At 42.9% G+C, this 12934-nt stretch overlaps 1 protein-coding gene across 1 annotated transcript in view; it reads left to right on the top strand.

The window, feature by feature from the left end:
* pitpnm2 (phosphatidylinositol transfer protein, membrane-associated 2) overlaps positions 1 to 12934 on the top strand; it is a gene marked incomplete at both ends in the record, with an annotated part of 69078 nt that overhangs the window by 24286 nt on the left and 31858 nt on the right. Inside the window, 5 exons of the mRNA XM_080742730.1 lie at positions 553 to 617; positions 2536 to 2626; positions 3919 to 4072; positions 4499 to 4688; positions 9222 to 9341. Coding sequence (XP_080598856.1) covers positions 553 to 617; positions 2536 to 2626; positions 3919 to 4072; positions 4499 to 4688; positions 9222 to 9341 — 620 coding nt within the window. The remainder of the gene's footprint in view (positions 1 to 552; positions 618 to 2535; positions 2627 to 3918; positions 4073 to 4498; positions 4689 to 9221; positions 9342 to 12934) is intronic.

Here is a 12934-nt window from a genome sequence, read left to right as displayed (position 1 = left end):
ATTGATTGATGTTAGAGGCTGTTTTGTTTTCTTACTTATAAAAGTGATTAGTGGGCTTCGAGGACTAGACTTTGATATTTACTGTGTAAACAAGGGTTATAACTGTATTTATTTACACTGATTAATTGGTGGCACCACATTGGCACCACATTGGCACCTCATTTCGTGGGAGTGTCTGTGGGCGGCCTCAGAGGTTACAAATGACAGTCCTCACTTGCCCACCTTAAGGCTGGTTTTGACCGTGGAGGTAGGGTGAGCACTGGGAGAGACATATTTTGTTGACTGCACTTTAGCACTTTCACATTTTTCGTATTTTCTCACTGTTAACTTATTTTCTTGGCACATATTTATTGGATTGGATTGTAATAATTTAATTTAATTTTTTGGATGTGTTTGGTTTTAGTTTCCACATTATACAGTTTTTATTTCCCAGGCTTAGCCTGCCGGCTGATTAACTTATTGGGGGTTACTATGCATACTACTGTATGCATGAACAGAATTTCACAGTCTGTCTAAATACTTTTTCCTCTGTGTCTAAATGTGTATTCACAGAATCCCTGTATCAAGAGTCTGGTGAAGAATACACAGTCTCAAGTAGTCAGGACACACACATTGAGGTATGATTTATTTACTAACATTACTCATGTCTGCGTCAAACTATCGTTGCCTGTATCAATAAATGATGATCGCTTCAAACTAACCTTCACTTGTTCTAATATGTGGAGAAATTATCGCGCAACTCTACCTAGTAAAATCCTCCAGTGTTCGTTAGGGGTGGGGGTGGGGGGGTATCTATTTACTCAAATATAAATATTTTTAATGCCACAATATTAAAATCAGTTTTAAAGTTCAGAATCTTTTTTTATTATTATATATTTTTATTTTTATGTGAGAAAGACTGACTGACGTACTCTGGCTGCATTGATAGTGATATAGTGCAGTCTTTATATTGTTTATAATAGTTTTAAAATGTTCTAGTATATAAAAAGCAAAGTAACTTGTGGGGATCGCAATAGAGGGTATGCGCATGCATAGGGTCAATGGCAAATCGAGTGGCAAAGTGAGTTTAACGTTGTTTAATGCAATCATAGGACTTTTCTTTTTGTATGAATGGGCTGTCAAGGCCATAAAGTATTGTTTTGCCACACCAGTAGGCGTTCCCTCTTCCCGCATAACTTCCGGGTATGATGATGGCGTGATTCCTAAACCCACCAGGCTTGAGCTAAGACCCGCCTCGCGGAAACGCCTCTCTCAATAATCTTAAGTATGAAAGTGCATATAGTGCTCTTAGTGCAAAGCAATACTATACTACTACCTACTGATCCATTACAATAATACACGCTGCATAATATGCCCAAAGCCATATCCAAACTATAACAATTTATCTGATAATCAGTAAGAGTTTTCATTTTGAACTTTCTCAGTACGTTTTTCTCTTTAGCAAAGTTACAAAGTGTTCCCTTTTTTGAGCACAGTACAAAGTAAAATGTTTTAGCACAGTTTATTTTGAGCACTGTAGTGACAAATTAATAGCTGTGCATTGTGCAAATGCAGGCTTTTCTCAGTACAAGATTATCTTCATGCCTTTACTAGGTCTGACTTTATCCACCCTCCATGTGTCTGGGCAAGGATTTCAGCCACTCCTGGAAGTTCTTGCGTTTCCGCGAGGCCGGTCTTAACTCAAGCCTGGTGGGTTTAGGAATCACGCATGATGATGATGTCACATGCATACCCTCTATATAAATCGTAATATCTAATCGCAACAATGTTGAATTGCAGAATCACAATACAATTAAGAATTGCAAAATAAATCTAATCGGCTGGGTGGGGGGGGGGGGGGGGTTCCCCAGATGACAGTAAAGTGACAATTTAAGGACATTTTTAATACATAAAAAAATTAAATGAAATGAAAAAAGAACATCCTCTATTTTCACAATATTTATCTGGGAGTCAAATGTAATGCCTCAACTCCTACAATTCCAAGTGCTTGTCAGTGTGGGGGGGGGGGGTCCCCAGTTCAAATTATTACCTTTTAAATGTCAAGGTCCCCCAGATTTGATATGCATTAGGCAACAGCACACCATTTTTGATAACAGGATCCCCCCCCCCCTGGCTCTCAGTGGTCTATTTGGTTCCATTAGCGCACTCTCTGAGTTACACTTACAGTAGCCGGGGACCCCCTGGAATGAGCCCGGAGGGTCCCTCGTCCCCACATTGAGAAGCAGCGCATTAGTATAGGACACATGGGACGCATGCATTATTATGCCACTTGTACTCTCCACAGAACGAGACTCTCCTCCACATACTCTCCCCCTCACTGTCACGGTTTGTGGTACACTGGGCATGTCGTTCATTTGTCTTTCTCTGTCTCTCTCTCTCTCTTTCTCTGTGTCCCATGTTCTGTTCCATCGCTCACCCCCTCACCCCACTACTACACACTCACTCTGCACTCTGCTGTCTCCTCTCCTCTCCTCCCCTTCCCTTCCCTCCCTCTGTCTACTTCTCCCCTGTTTTTCTGTCCCCTTTCACCTGCAGGATGGTTCGTCCCAACAGTGTCCTCAGTCCTGTAAGATTCATGTACTCATTCTGGTCCTGCACGGAGGCAACATTCTGGACACAGGCTCTGGTACACAAAAGTGCATAATGTGTAGAAATCACTGTTGATGGGTAGTGGCGTGGGTCAGGGTCGTGCTGGCCATTGGGAAAAGCGGGACAACTCCCGAACGGCCGGTTCATTCCCGGCCGGCACAGGCCGGCCATTAGGAAAAAATGCATTTTGAGGGCTGGGTGGCCAACAAAGTAAATCGTCACTGTCGGGCAGAAACCTCGTATCTCCAAGTTTTTTCGCAAAGCCCTGCTTCATCATACAAGGCCGTCGCACAAAAGTAGTGAAAACAGCAGATCTGCAAGTACACAACGCCTCGCGGTGCGAGGCGTTGTGTGCTTGTAGATCGGCTGTTTTCACTAGTTTGAAATCATTTTTAAAATCATAAATACAAAACAAACGGTTTTGGACATACAAGGTTTCCACCCGACAACGACGAAATATAACTCATGTAATTGGCCCACTGGCTTGTCAGTTGTCATGATCTGAAATGGCAAATCTTTGAGTAGCAGCAGCGCTATAGAGAGAGATCTCTCTATAGCGCGCAATGAGGGCCTCTCCAACTCTTTTTCCCGGGCTGAATCAGGGGCCCAGCATGTCCCTGGCGTGGGTAACATTTCTGCCCACCATGGCAGAGACTAGCTAGTTTGAATCCTCCACGGGGCAGTGCATCTGGGTTGGCCACAAGCCCCTAGAACCGTGATAGAACTGTGAAGCTGACGTGTCGCCTGCATGTGCTCAAAATGTGGGATTGCAAGACTTCTTGCAGTCCCACAAGATTCTTCTTCCGTTTTTGGAACAATAGTGCGCCTGCTCGGGTGCCTAAGTCTTAGGCATTTGAGCACATTTTGGTGCTCAAATGCATGAGAAAAGATTGTACTTGCAGGTGCTTTATCATGCGCTGGGTGAGCAACTTCATTGAAAAGAATACGTGGGGTGTGGATGGGCGGATTTGAATAAAAAAAATGGCTTCAAATCGTTCTTTAGAAACCAATGGGGCTCCGTTTGTCCATATTTTGGTTACAGTCTATGGTGGGGATCGAGGAACAAAGGGAATTGAAGGAAACATGACCAAATTGTGAGAAAAGGAGAATAATTGGGGGGAAATGACTTCATAGAAGAAATCGGCGTTGAGGCGTCCTATAATCACGGCACTGAATAGTATTATAATATCATCCACATTATGGATGAGACGGAAACAAGCGACTTGAAAACAACACAACGCACTACTTCCTAATCGTAATGATACATGAATGATCGTTCTTGTTCTTTTTCTGGAATCACCACAGCTCTGTTTGTGTGTTCTCGTGCAGGCGAGCAGACCAGCAAGCAAGGCGACGTGAACACGCTGAGCGGGGCGGTCGAGACGGTGATGAGGCTCCACTATCCCACGGCGCTGGGTCGCATCGCCATCCGTCTGGTCCCCTGTCCCGCTGTGTGCGCTGAGGCCTTTTCACTGGTGTCCAAGTGAGCAAACACTCTCACCGTTATCGCTGCTGTCGGTTGCAGAAACCTCTTATCTCCACATGTTAACCTTTTGTGTTTTCCCTCCCCCAAATTTGTGTGTTTTTGTAAATTAAAACCCTACTAAATCATAAAAGACTGTGACACAAAAGTAGTGAAAACGGCAGATCTACAAGCACACAACGCCTCGCATCGCGAGGTGTTTTGTGCTTGTTGATCGGCTATTTTCACTACCTTAAATCCTAAAATTTTTAAATGATAAATACAAACCGGTTTTGGACATACAAGGTTTCCACCCGACTAGAAGCATCAAAGTTGCGACGCGTTTTGAGCTTGTAGATCTGCTGCTTTTGCTGTTTTTGCACACACCCACACCCACACACACACACTGCCAACTAACTAACGATGGTGCCCGTCTCTCCCGTCCAGCCTGAGTCCTTACAGTTACGACGAGGGCTGCCTGTCCAACAGCCAGGACCACATCCCCCTGGCTGCCCTTCCCCTATTGGCCACCTCCGCACCGCAGTACCAGGACGCCGTGGCAACCGTCATCCTGCGAGCCAATCAGGTGTACGGAGACTTCATGAGGTCCAGGGAGGGATCCTCTTTCTCTGGTCAGGTCAGTGTTGGATTAGGAGGCGATGGGAAGGTAATGAACCCATTTAGCCCTAGAATTATTGAATGCTTTAACCAGTGAAAAATAGCAGATATACAAGCTCACAGCGCGGCACCGAGTGCCACGCTGCGAGCTTGTAGATCTGCTATTTTTGAAAAAGTCTTGAAAATGTGTGCAAATCTTTGAACATAATGTATTTTCAAAGCGAACGATTGTAACTCAAATTTTGCTTCTGGGGGTCCCTGGAACTAAATATGTTTAGATGCGGGTCCGTGGCCAAATAAATATCATTTTGGGGGTCCTTCACATGAAAAGGTTTGAGAACCACTGACATGGTAGTCTCTCAAGAACAGACTAACTGAGCTCCAGTTAATTGAAAAGGACCTTTTCTTTGACGATGGCGAGCCAGATTGCTGACATATAGAAACATAGGTTTTTTCAAAAAACCTTAGAAGGATTCAAAAGACACTTATAGAATCGGGTCAAAATTGAAATTTTCACGATTTTTCAAAAATAGCAGATCTACAAGCTTGCAGCGTGGCACTCGGTGCCGCGCTGTGAGCTTGTATATCTGCTATTTTTCAATAGTTAAAGCATAAAATAATGATACACAATATAGTGTACCCGTTCTGAAGTACACAAATACACAAATACTACTTATAATTCTGTACTTAAAGGAATAGTTCACCCTAAGGCTGGGCAATATATCGAAAATATATCGATATCGAGGTATCAACATTCGAGGTATACTGTACATATCCTTTTCTGACCGCTGTTGTTCAGATTCAGATTCAGATTCAGATTCAGATTTCTTTATTAACCATTGTGTAATACACATAGGAATTTGCTTTGGCATACTACATTTTTGCATTCAAATCATTTTTTCACATATAACATAAAAACAAAAAAACGACAAACACCAAACAACCGACAGAACGCAACACGTAGTCACCACAGCAGCCATGGGCGGCGCTATCAGACTCACATTCACACACACGCACGCACGCACGCACGCACGCACGCACGCACGCACACACGCACACACGCAGCCTCCACCGCTCAGTTCACACGAGTGTGATTTTTGTGTAAATGAACACCTTAGATCACACAAAATAATCAACAGTAGCAGATCTACTAACTCGATTGAGTTTGTAGGTCCGCTACTTTTGCTATTTTTGAATTTAAATACTTAATAGTAACAGTTTTGGACATACAGTATGAGGTTTCCACCCGACAGATACGACTTCTTTCTATTTCGGTGCACCCATGGACGTTCTGTATTAAATGCATTTATTATTCATCATACTTTGCAGCAGTCAAGTTCAATTCAGTTCTCAAACTTTATTCCAGACACACAAGGGGTCCGTAGATTACATACAAATCATTGACATTACATAACAAATAAAAAAAATAAAAAAAAAATAAAAAAAAATCATAGAGGCTGACTCTCCAGTGTTTACATGGCCTGGACGAGTACCGGAGAAGCTCTTCCCAGGACTGACTATATCCTCAATAATACTGTTCCGGGACTCATCCAGGCCAGACATAAATCCATACATACTGTACATAGAGTCAGAAGACCTCACGTGTGTTACAAACAAGTGGCCGGCACAATGCCATCTAGGGAAGTCCAGAAATGTTCAGCAAAGTTCGGCAATGTCCACCGTTGACCTCATACTCACGCTGAGCGCACCAACAGAGCTCCACAGAGCACTCGGAGGTGCCCGTGGTGCCACTATGCTCCACACAGAGCAGCAAACAGTCGTTCTGGTGGTGCTGTGCAACCCATTGGACATAATGGCTTAGAGCCCCGCGGTGCCTTTTGCCACACTCAGTTTGGAAGGCCCATTAACACAGTGGTTCTCAAACCTTTTAGCTCCAAGGACCCCCACATTGATATAGATTTGGCCGGAAAGGTTTTGTGCCTCCAGGAGAGAAGATTTGTTGAAAAAAAAAAAAGAACAGCTAAATTACCGGTATTCCAAATTTTCCTTACACTTTCAAGATTTTTTTCAAAAATAGTAGATGTACAAGCTGGAGCGTGAGCTTGTACAGTAGGCGTCAAAATGATTGGGATGCTGTACACTTGCATGACTAACAGGTAATTTTGACCTGTTTTTGAGATTTAGAAATGGAATTAGAATGCTCAGGAAACACTCAAAACAGTTTATTTCATATTTACAAAACGTCCCAAATGGTAGAAAAAAAAACAAGACTTTGCTTGTATGATAAGGACAAATCATGAAAGGGAAAATTTCTCAGAGTTTCCTGAGCAAACCCAAACCACCTCAAAATCAGGTTCAGTCATGCAAGTGTTAATATATTTAGCTGGGGACTTCCCAAGGAACCCTGGGGGTCCCCGGACCCCACTTTGAGAACCAATGCATCAACGTAACCTTCAAAATTGCAATTAAGTGCTGTTCTTGGTAGTAAAAAAGATAAAACATACAAATAGACCATTTTTAAAAACATCAGTATGTTGGTGGGGTTCTCAAGTGGTCAGGGAGAGGGCATGTACTTAGTTACTTTACACCGCTAGGGCTGTCACAATTATTACATAATCGTCTAATCATGATTATTTGACATTATCACAATTATTTTGTCATAATCGTCATAATCGTGAATGTTGAAAAAATTCTGAAATAGTGGAAATAGCAGATCTGCTATTTCCACTATCAAAGTAATTTTTTTAAGTAAGTTGTCAAATATGTCAGTAATTTCTTTGTATATTTAGGTTATGTGTCATATCTACCATGTACAACCTCAAAGCCTAAAAGCCAAACACAAATGTAATTATCAACGACAAAAACACAATTAAATCGTTAATCGCCAATTATTTGAGTGACAATTAATCGTCATGTAAAATGTCGTATCGTGACAGCCCTATACACCACAGGTGAGTTTCATTCCCAATCCCACTACTCCAAGTATGACGCAAGAGCACTGGCCACCATGTGGATATTGTCAATGGCAGTGGTGTAAAGTAAAGTACATTTACTAAAGTACTGTACTTAAGTATTGAGGTAGGCCTTTAATTGAGTTTTACAATTTCCAATACTTTTACTTCTACTCCACGACATCTTGGATCCAAATATTGTACTTTGACTCCACTAAATTTATTTGAAAACTTTAGTTACTTGTAGATTTGGATTATTATAACAAAACATACATTACATACCTCTAGATTTCGGCCGATCTACAAGCTCACAATGCGTCGCATCACAACGCATTGTGAGCTTGTAGACCTGCTATTTTCAAAAGACTTTTATAGATTTGAAAATAGGACATTTTGATACCAATACTTTTGTACTTTTACTCGAGTGCATTTTGAATTCCGGACTTTTACTTGTAACAGAGTATTTCTACATAGCAGTATTGATACTTTTACTTAAAGGAGCTATAGTCAACTTTTTCATTGTAGGGCCGACACTTTGTTTACATCCTAGTCTATAGACTAGAATGTAAACAAAGTGTCGGTCTGACAATGGCCATAATGATTATTTTATCATTATTTTACGCTTTTTGTTGTCATTTTTTAATAGAAACACATAAATGAAGCTTATTTTTTTATAAAATATTTTCGAAACATTATTTTTATTTTAGCATCCGTTTTTCAAGAAAAAGTTGACTATAGCTCCTTTAAGTAACCCATGTGAGTCCTTTTTCCACCACGGGTCACTGGACATCTGGTCCAGTAGGAACGTCATGTTTCTCCCTCTCTCTCTCTCTCTCTCTCTCTCTCTCTCTCTCTCTCTCTCTCTATCTCTCTCCTGCAGGTGTGTGTTAACCCATTCAGAACGGGTACACATTATTGTGTATCATTATTTTATGCTTTAACTATTGAAAAATAGCAGATATACATATACAAGCTCACAACGCGGCACCGAGTGCGCTGCGAGCTTGTAGATCTACTATTTTTGAAAAACGTGAAAATTGGAATTTTGACCCAATTTTATAAGTGTCTTTTGAATCCTTCTAATGTTTTTTGAAAAACCTATGTTTCTGTGTCAGCAATCTGGCTATAGCCATCGTCAAAGAAAAGGTCCTTTTCACTTAACTGGAGCTCAGTTAGTCTGTTCTTGAGAGACTACTATGTCAGTGGTTCTCAAACATTTTCATGTGAAGGACTCCCAAAATGATATGTATTTGGCCACGGACCCCCATCTCAAAATATTTAGTTCCAGGGACCCCCCCCCCCCCCCCCCCCCCAGAAGCAAAATTTAAGTTACAAACATTCGCTTTGAAAATACATATATTCAAAGATTTGCACACATTTTTCACGACTTTTTCAAAAATAGCAGATCTACAAGCTTGCAGCGTGGCACTCGGTGCCGCGCTGTGAGCTTGTATATCTGCTATTTTTCAATGGTTAAAGCATTCAATAATTCTAGGCCTCTCTCTCTCTCCCTCCTGCAGGTGTGTGTTAATGTCTCTCTCTCTCTCTCTCTCTCTCTCTCTCTCTCTCTCTCTCTCTCTCTCTCTCTCCTGCAGGTGTGTGTTAATGTCTCTCTCTCTCTCTCTCCCCTCTTCCTGCAGGTGTGTGTTATTGGGGACTGCGTGGGGGGCATCCTGGCCTTCGACGCTCTGTGCAGCAGCTCCGTGACCGTGTTAGAGAGCCAGAACAGCAGCCGCAGGGGAAGTGCCATCAGTGTGCAGGTGGGTAGCAGCACAGCACACACACTGGCACCTGCACACATGCACGCAAAGGCACGTGCACACACAGACATCAAAGGGGGATGGAGCCCCTGCCCTTTTATCCGTCTGTAAAAAAGTGCCCTCTCCAGACCCATGAATGCAGTTTTGACTATGGTGAAAGAAATGCCCTCTTGCCATGCCGTACCTGAAGGCGGCATTCAAGAGAATCGACTTGTCCAAACTCTCCTGAAACTCACTGAAAATAGCCGGCCTCCAAGCTTATGAGCTTGGAGGTAAGCTATTTTCGATATTTTCACCAAAAGCGCCCTTTTAGAAATGTCAGCCCCTGCCTCTCCAACATTCTCTCCACATCCCTGCGCGCACGCACGCACGCACGCACGCACGCACGCGCACACACACACACACACACACACACACACACACACACACACACACACACACACACACACACACACACACACACACACACACGCACACTAACAATTTATTCACGTACATTGTACACATAGTCTCGCGTATAGCCAGACAACTATTCCACAATCTCCGACTGCTATATATAGTCTGGAACTACCGAAATCCGAGAAACGGAAGCTGGCACAAAATATCACAAAAATATATTTTTTAATTTCTAATTCTGCTAAGCAGCAAGCTATATATGCTTAGATGATGTTGCTATATATAAGGATACATTTGCATGACGCATCGCGACGTGAGCTTTCAAACATTTTGTACCTTTACTTTTGGTACTTGTAAGTACTTTTATTCAAGTACATTTTGAATTCCTGACTTTTACTTAAATAACAGAGTATTTCTACATATGGATACTTTTACTTAAGTAAAACATGTGAGTACTTAGCAGGGACGTGCAGAGAATGTTAGGCAGGGGCTGACATATCTAAAAGGGCCATTTGGTGAAAATATTGAAAATAGCAGCCCTCCAATCTGAGGTCGGCTATTTTCACTACTTGCATGCATGGTCTGGAGAGGGCACTTTTTTGCAGACGGATAAAAGGGCAGGGGCTCAAGCCCCCTTTGATGTCTGCGTGTGCACGTGCCTGCCTTCCAGTGCGGGTGTGAAAGGAAATTGCTGCTTGTTCTGCCTGCTAGTCAGGAGCTGTTCTGTCTGCCTTGTGACAATGACGTCGGCCGTAAATGTCACCCGGCTCCCCAGTATTCCCTTTGGACCGTCTGTGGTGTGTCTTGTCCCTTTGTGTTGTTACTTTAATACTCATCAAACACCACTGCAGCCTCACCGTGCTTCTCCCTTACTGCTGGCAATAAGGCACAAGTCTTCATAAACGTTAAATGCGTTGAAGAAGTGCTTCACCATTTAAGACACACTGGTTGCCATCTGCTGTTCCATAAAGCAATAGTACACTTTGGCAGCGGTTAATTTTTTATTTATAATACAATTTAGGATTGAGGCCGCGGACTGTATAAAATTTGTCCTTGGGCCGCGCTTGGCCCCCGGACCGGACTTTGGACACCCTTGGTTTATGTGCTAAAAGAGTGACTTTGAGAGCTGTTTCGTTGTAGTGGCAACGGAAGTCATGAGATGCTATTTTTGGTCAGTTGATGTTCTATTATAGATAATCAAAATCACATTATCTACTGTGTGTCTGCCACAGTAGCTCTAGAAGCTGGATGTGTAGGCAAGGGTGTCGCACCAAATTCTGGGCCCTGGGTACAAGGATTTACTGCGGGCCCCCCATGAATGTTCTTCAGAGGGGGAACTGGGAACGCATTACTACGCATTATTTTGTGTTTTAACTATTGAAAAATAGCAGATATACAAGCTCACAGCACGGCACTGACTGCTGCGCTGCGAGTTTGTAGATCTGCTATTTTTTTTAAATCGTGAAGATTTGTGCAAGTCTTTGAATATTTCAAATTCTTGTTTCTATGTCAGTGGCAGTCAAACTTTTTCAAATACAAACGATATGTATTTGGCCATGGACCCCATCTCGAAATATTCAGTTCCAGGGACCCCCCCCAGAAGCAAAATTTGAGTTTCAAATGTTTGCTTAAAAATACATATATTCAAAGATTTACACACATTTTCATGACACTCGGTGCCGCGCTGTGAGCTTGTATATCTGCTATTTTTCAATAGCTAAAGTATAAAATAATCAAGGACCCTCCACCTTGGGCCCTACTAACTCAGTCCCACTGACCCCCCCCCCCCCCCATGTGACGCCCCTGTGTAGGCCTATAAAACACCCCAGGGCTGCTCTCGTAATTGTATGTCGCTCCCTCACTGATCCCATGGAGGTGATTATTGCATCTAAGAACTGCACGTTAAAAAATGCGACGTTCTTTGTGTTTGACACAGGACAAAAGGGAGGGATTTAGGCTAAGCAGAGTAGTAGAGAGTTCTGTCATCATCTCTCCATTAACACAGCATTGTTGGTTGTGGAACACTCAGCGTTTCACAGCGTTTCACTTAAAGTGGATCGAAATTGCTGCTTGTCCTGCCCGCTAGACAGGAACTGTTCCGTCTGCATTGTGACGATCATGTCGGCTGTGAATGAATGTCACAGGTGGCGCCGATCGTCCCTTTCAGTGTTGCATTGGTGATGTTATATTTGGTGGTACGGACTGGTACACTATTTATTTAATGACGTTACGTGCACGTCGCTTAACACCTACACTACAGGATTTAGCCGGTCACGCAATGGACCATTATGACATTATGTCTTCATAAGTAGATCCATGGGGCCATGACCATGCGTTGAAGAAGTGCACTTCCATCCAAAACATTACTATGTTATCTGCTGTTATAATGCAGTAGGACACTTACATTGCGGTTCATTCTTCTTTGAAGCAAACTCTGTACTGGGATTTGTGATGTTATATTGTCGGAATCAGCTTTGTTTGTGTTCGCTAAAAGAGAGAGGTTTGAGAGCTGTTTCGACTACACAACCAAAAACTGGGAATCTGGAAATGCATTTGGTAAAATAGTTTTTGCCTCTGGGGACACGCATGTTGTACTGCATGTACAACAAGAAATCAGGTTTCGCCACCTCTGCTTATGCACATTTTAAGCAATATATGAAGAGGTGGGTTTTGAGTTTGGAGTGGAAGGAGGGGGAGAGAGAGAGAGAGAGAAAGCTAAGGTATGGCAACATGACTGGTGTCTTGCACGCGCGCCTTCGCGCGTGTGCAAGACACCAGTCATGTTACCTTACCTTAACATCACAATACCTTGATGATATATTTATTTTAAGAAGAAGTACATATAATATATAATTATATATACCTAAAATATAATTATAATTGCGACCGTAGGTCGCACTTACTACAGAAAGCTCCACCAGGTGTCCGTGCGTCCGTCAGTCAGTCCGTCACACGTCAGACGTCACACTTTTGCCCTGCTCATATCTCCGCAACCGTTGCCCCGATCCATGCCAGATTTTGCACACACACTCCTTACCTGCCAAACTACAACCTCCAAGGACCCCCGGAGTTCCAGGGACCCCCAGGTCCCTGGGGGACCCCCAGGTGTAAAAAAAATACCAAATGGGCAAAAATGACCTAATGACCACCCCCACGGGGCTGCTCACGGGGAATTCCCGGGGACCACCCACTCCTGC

The sequence above is a fragment of the Nannobrachium achirus genome (assembly GCF_963921795.1).
Source record: "Nannobrachium achirus genome assembly, chromosome: 15".
NCBI classification, from domain to species: domain Eukaryota; kingdom Metazoa; phylum Chordata; class Actinopteri; order Myctophiformes; family Myctophidae; genus Nannobrachium; species Nannobrachium achirus.
Note: the sequence above shows the minus strand (reverse complement) of the source record. Positions and strands in the feature narration are given on the sequence as shown.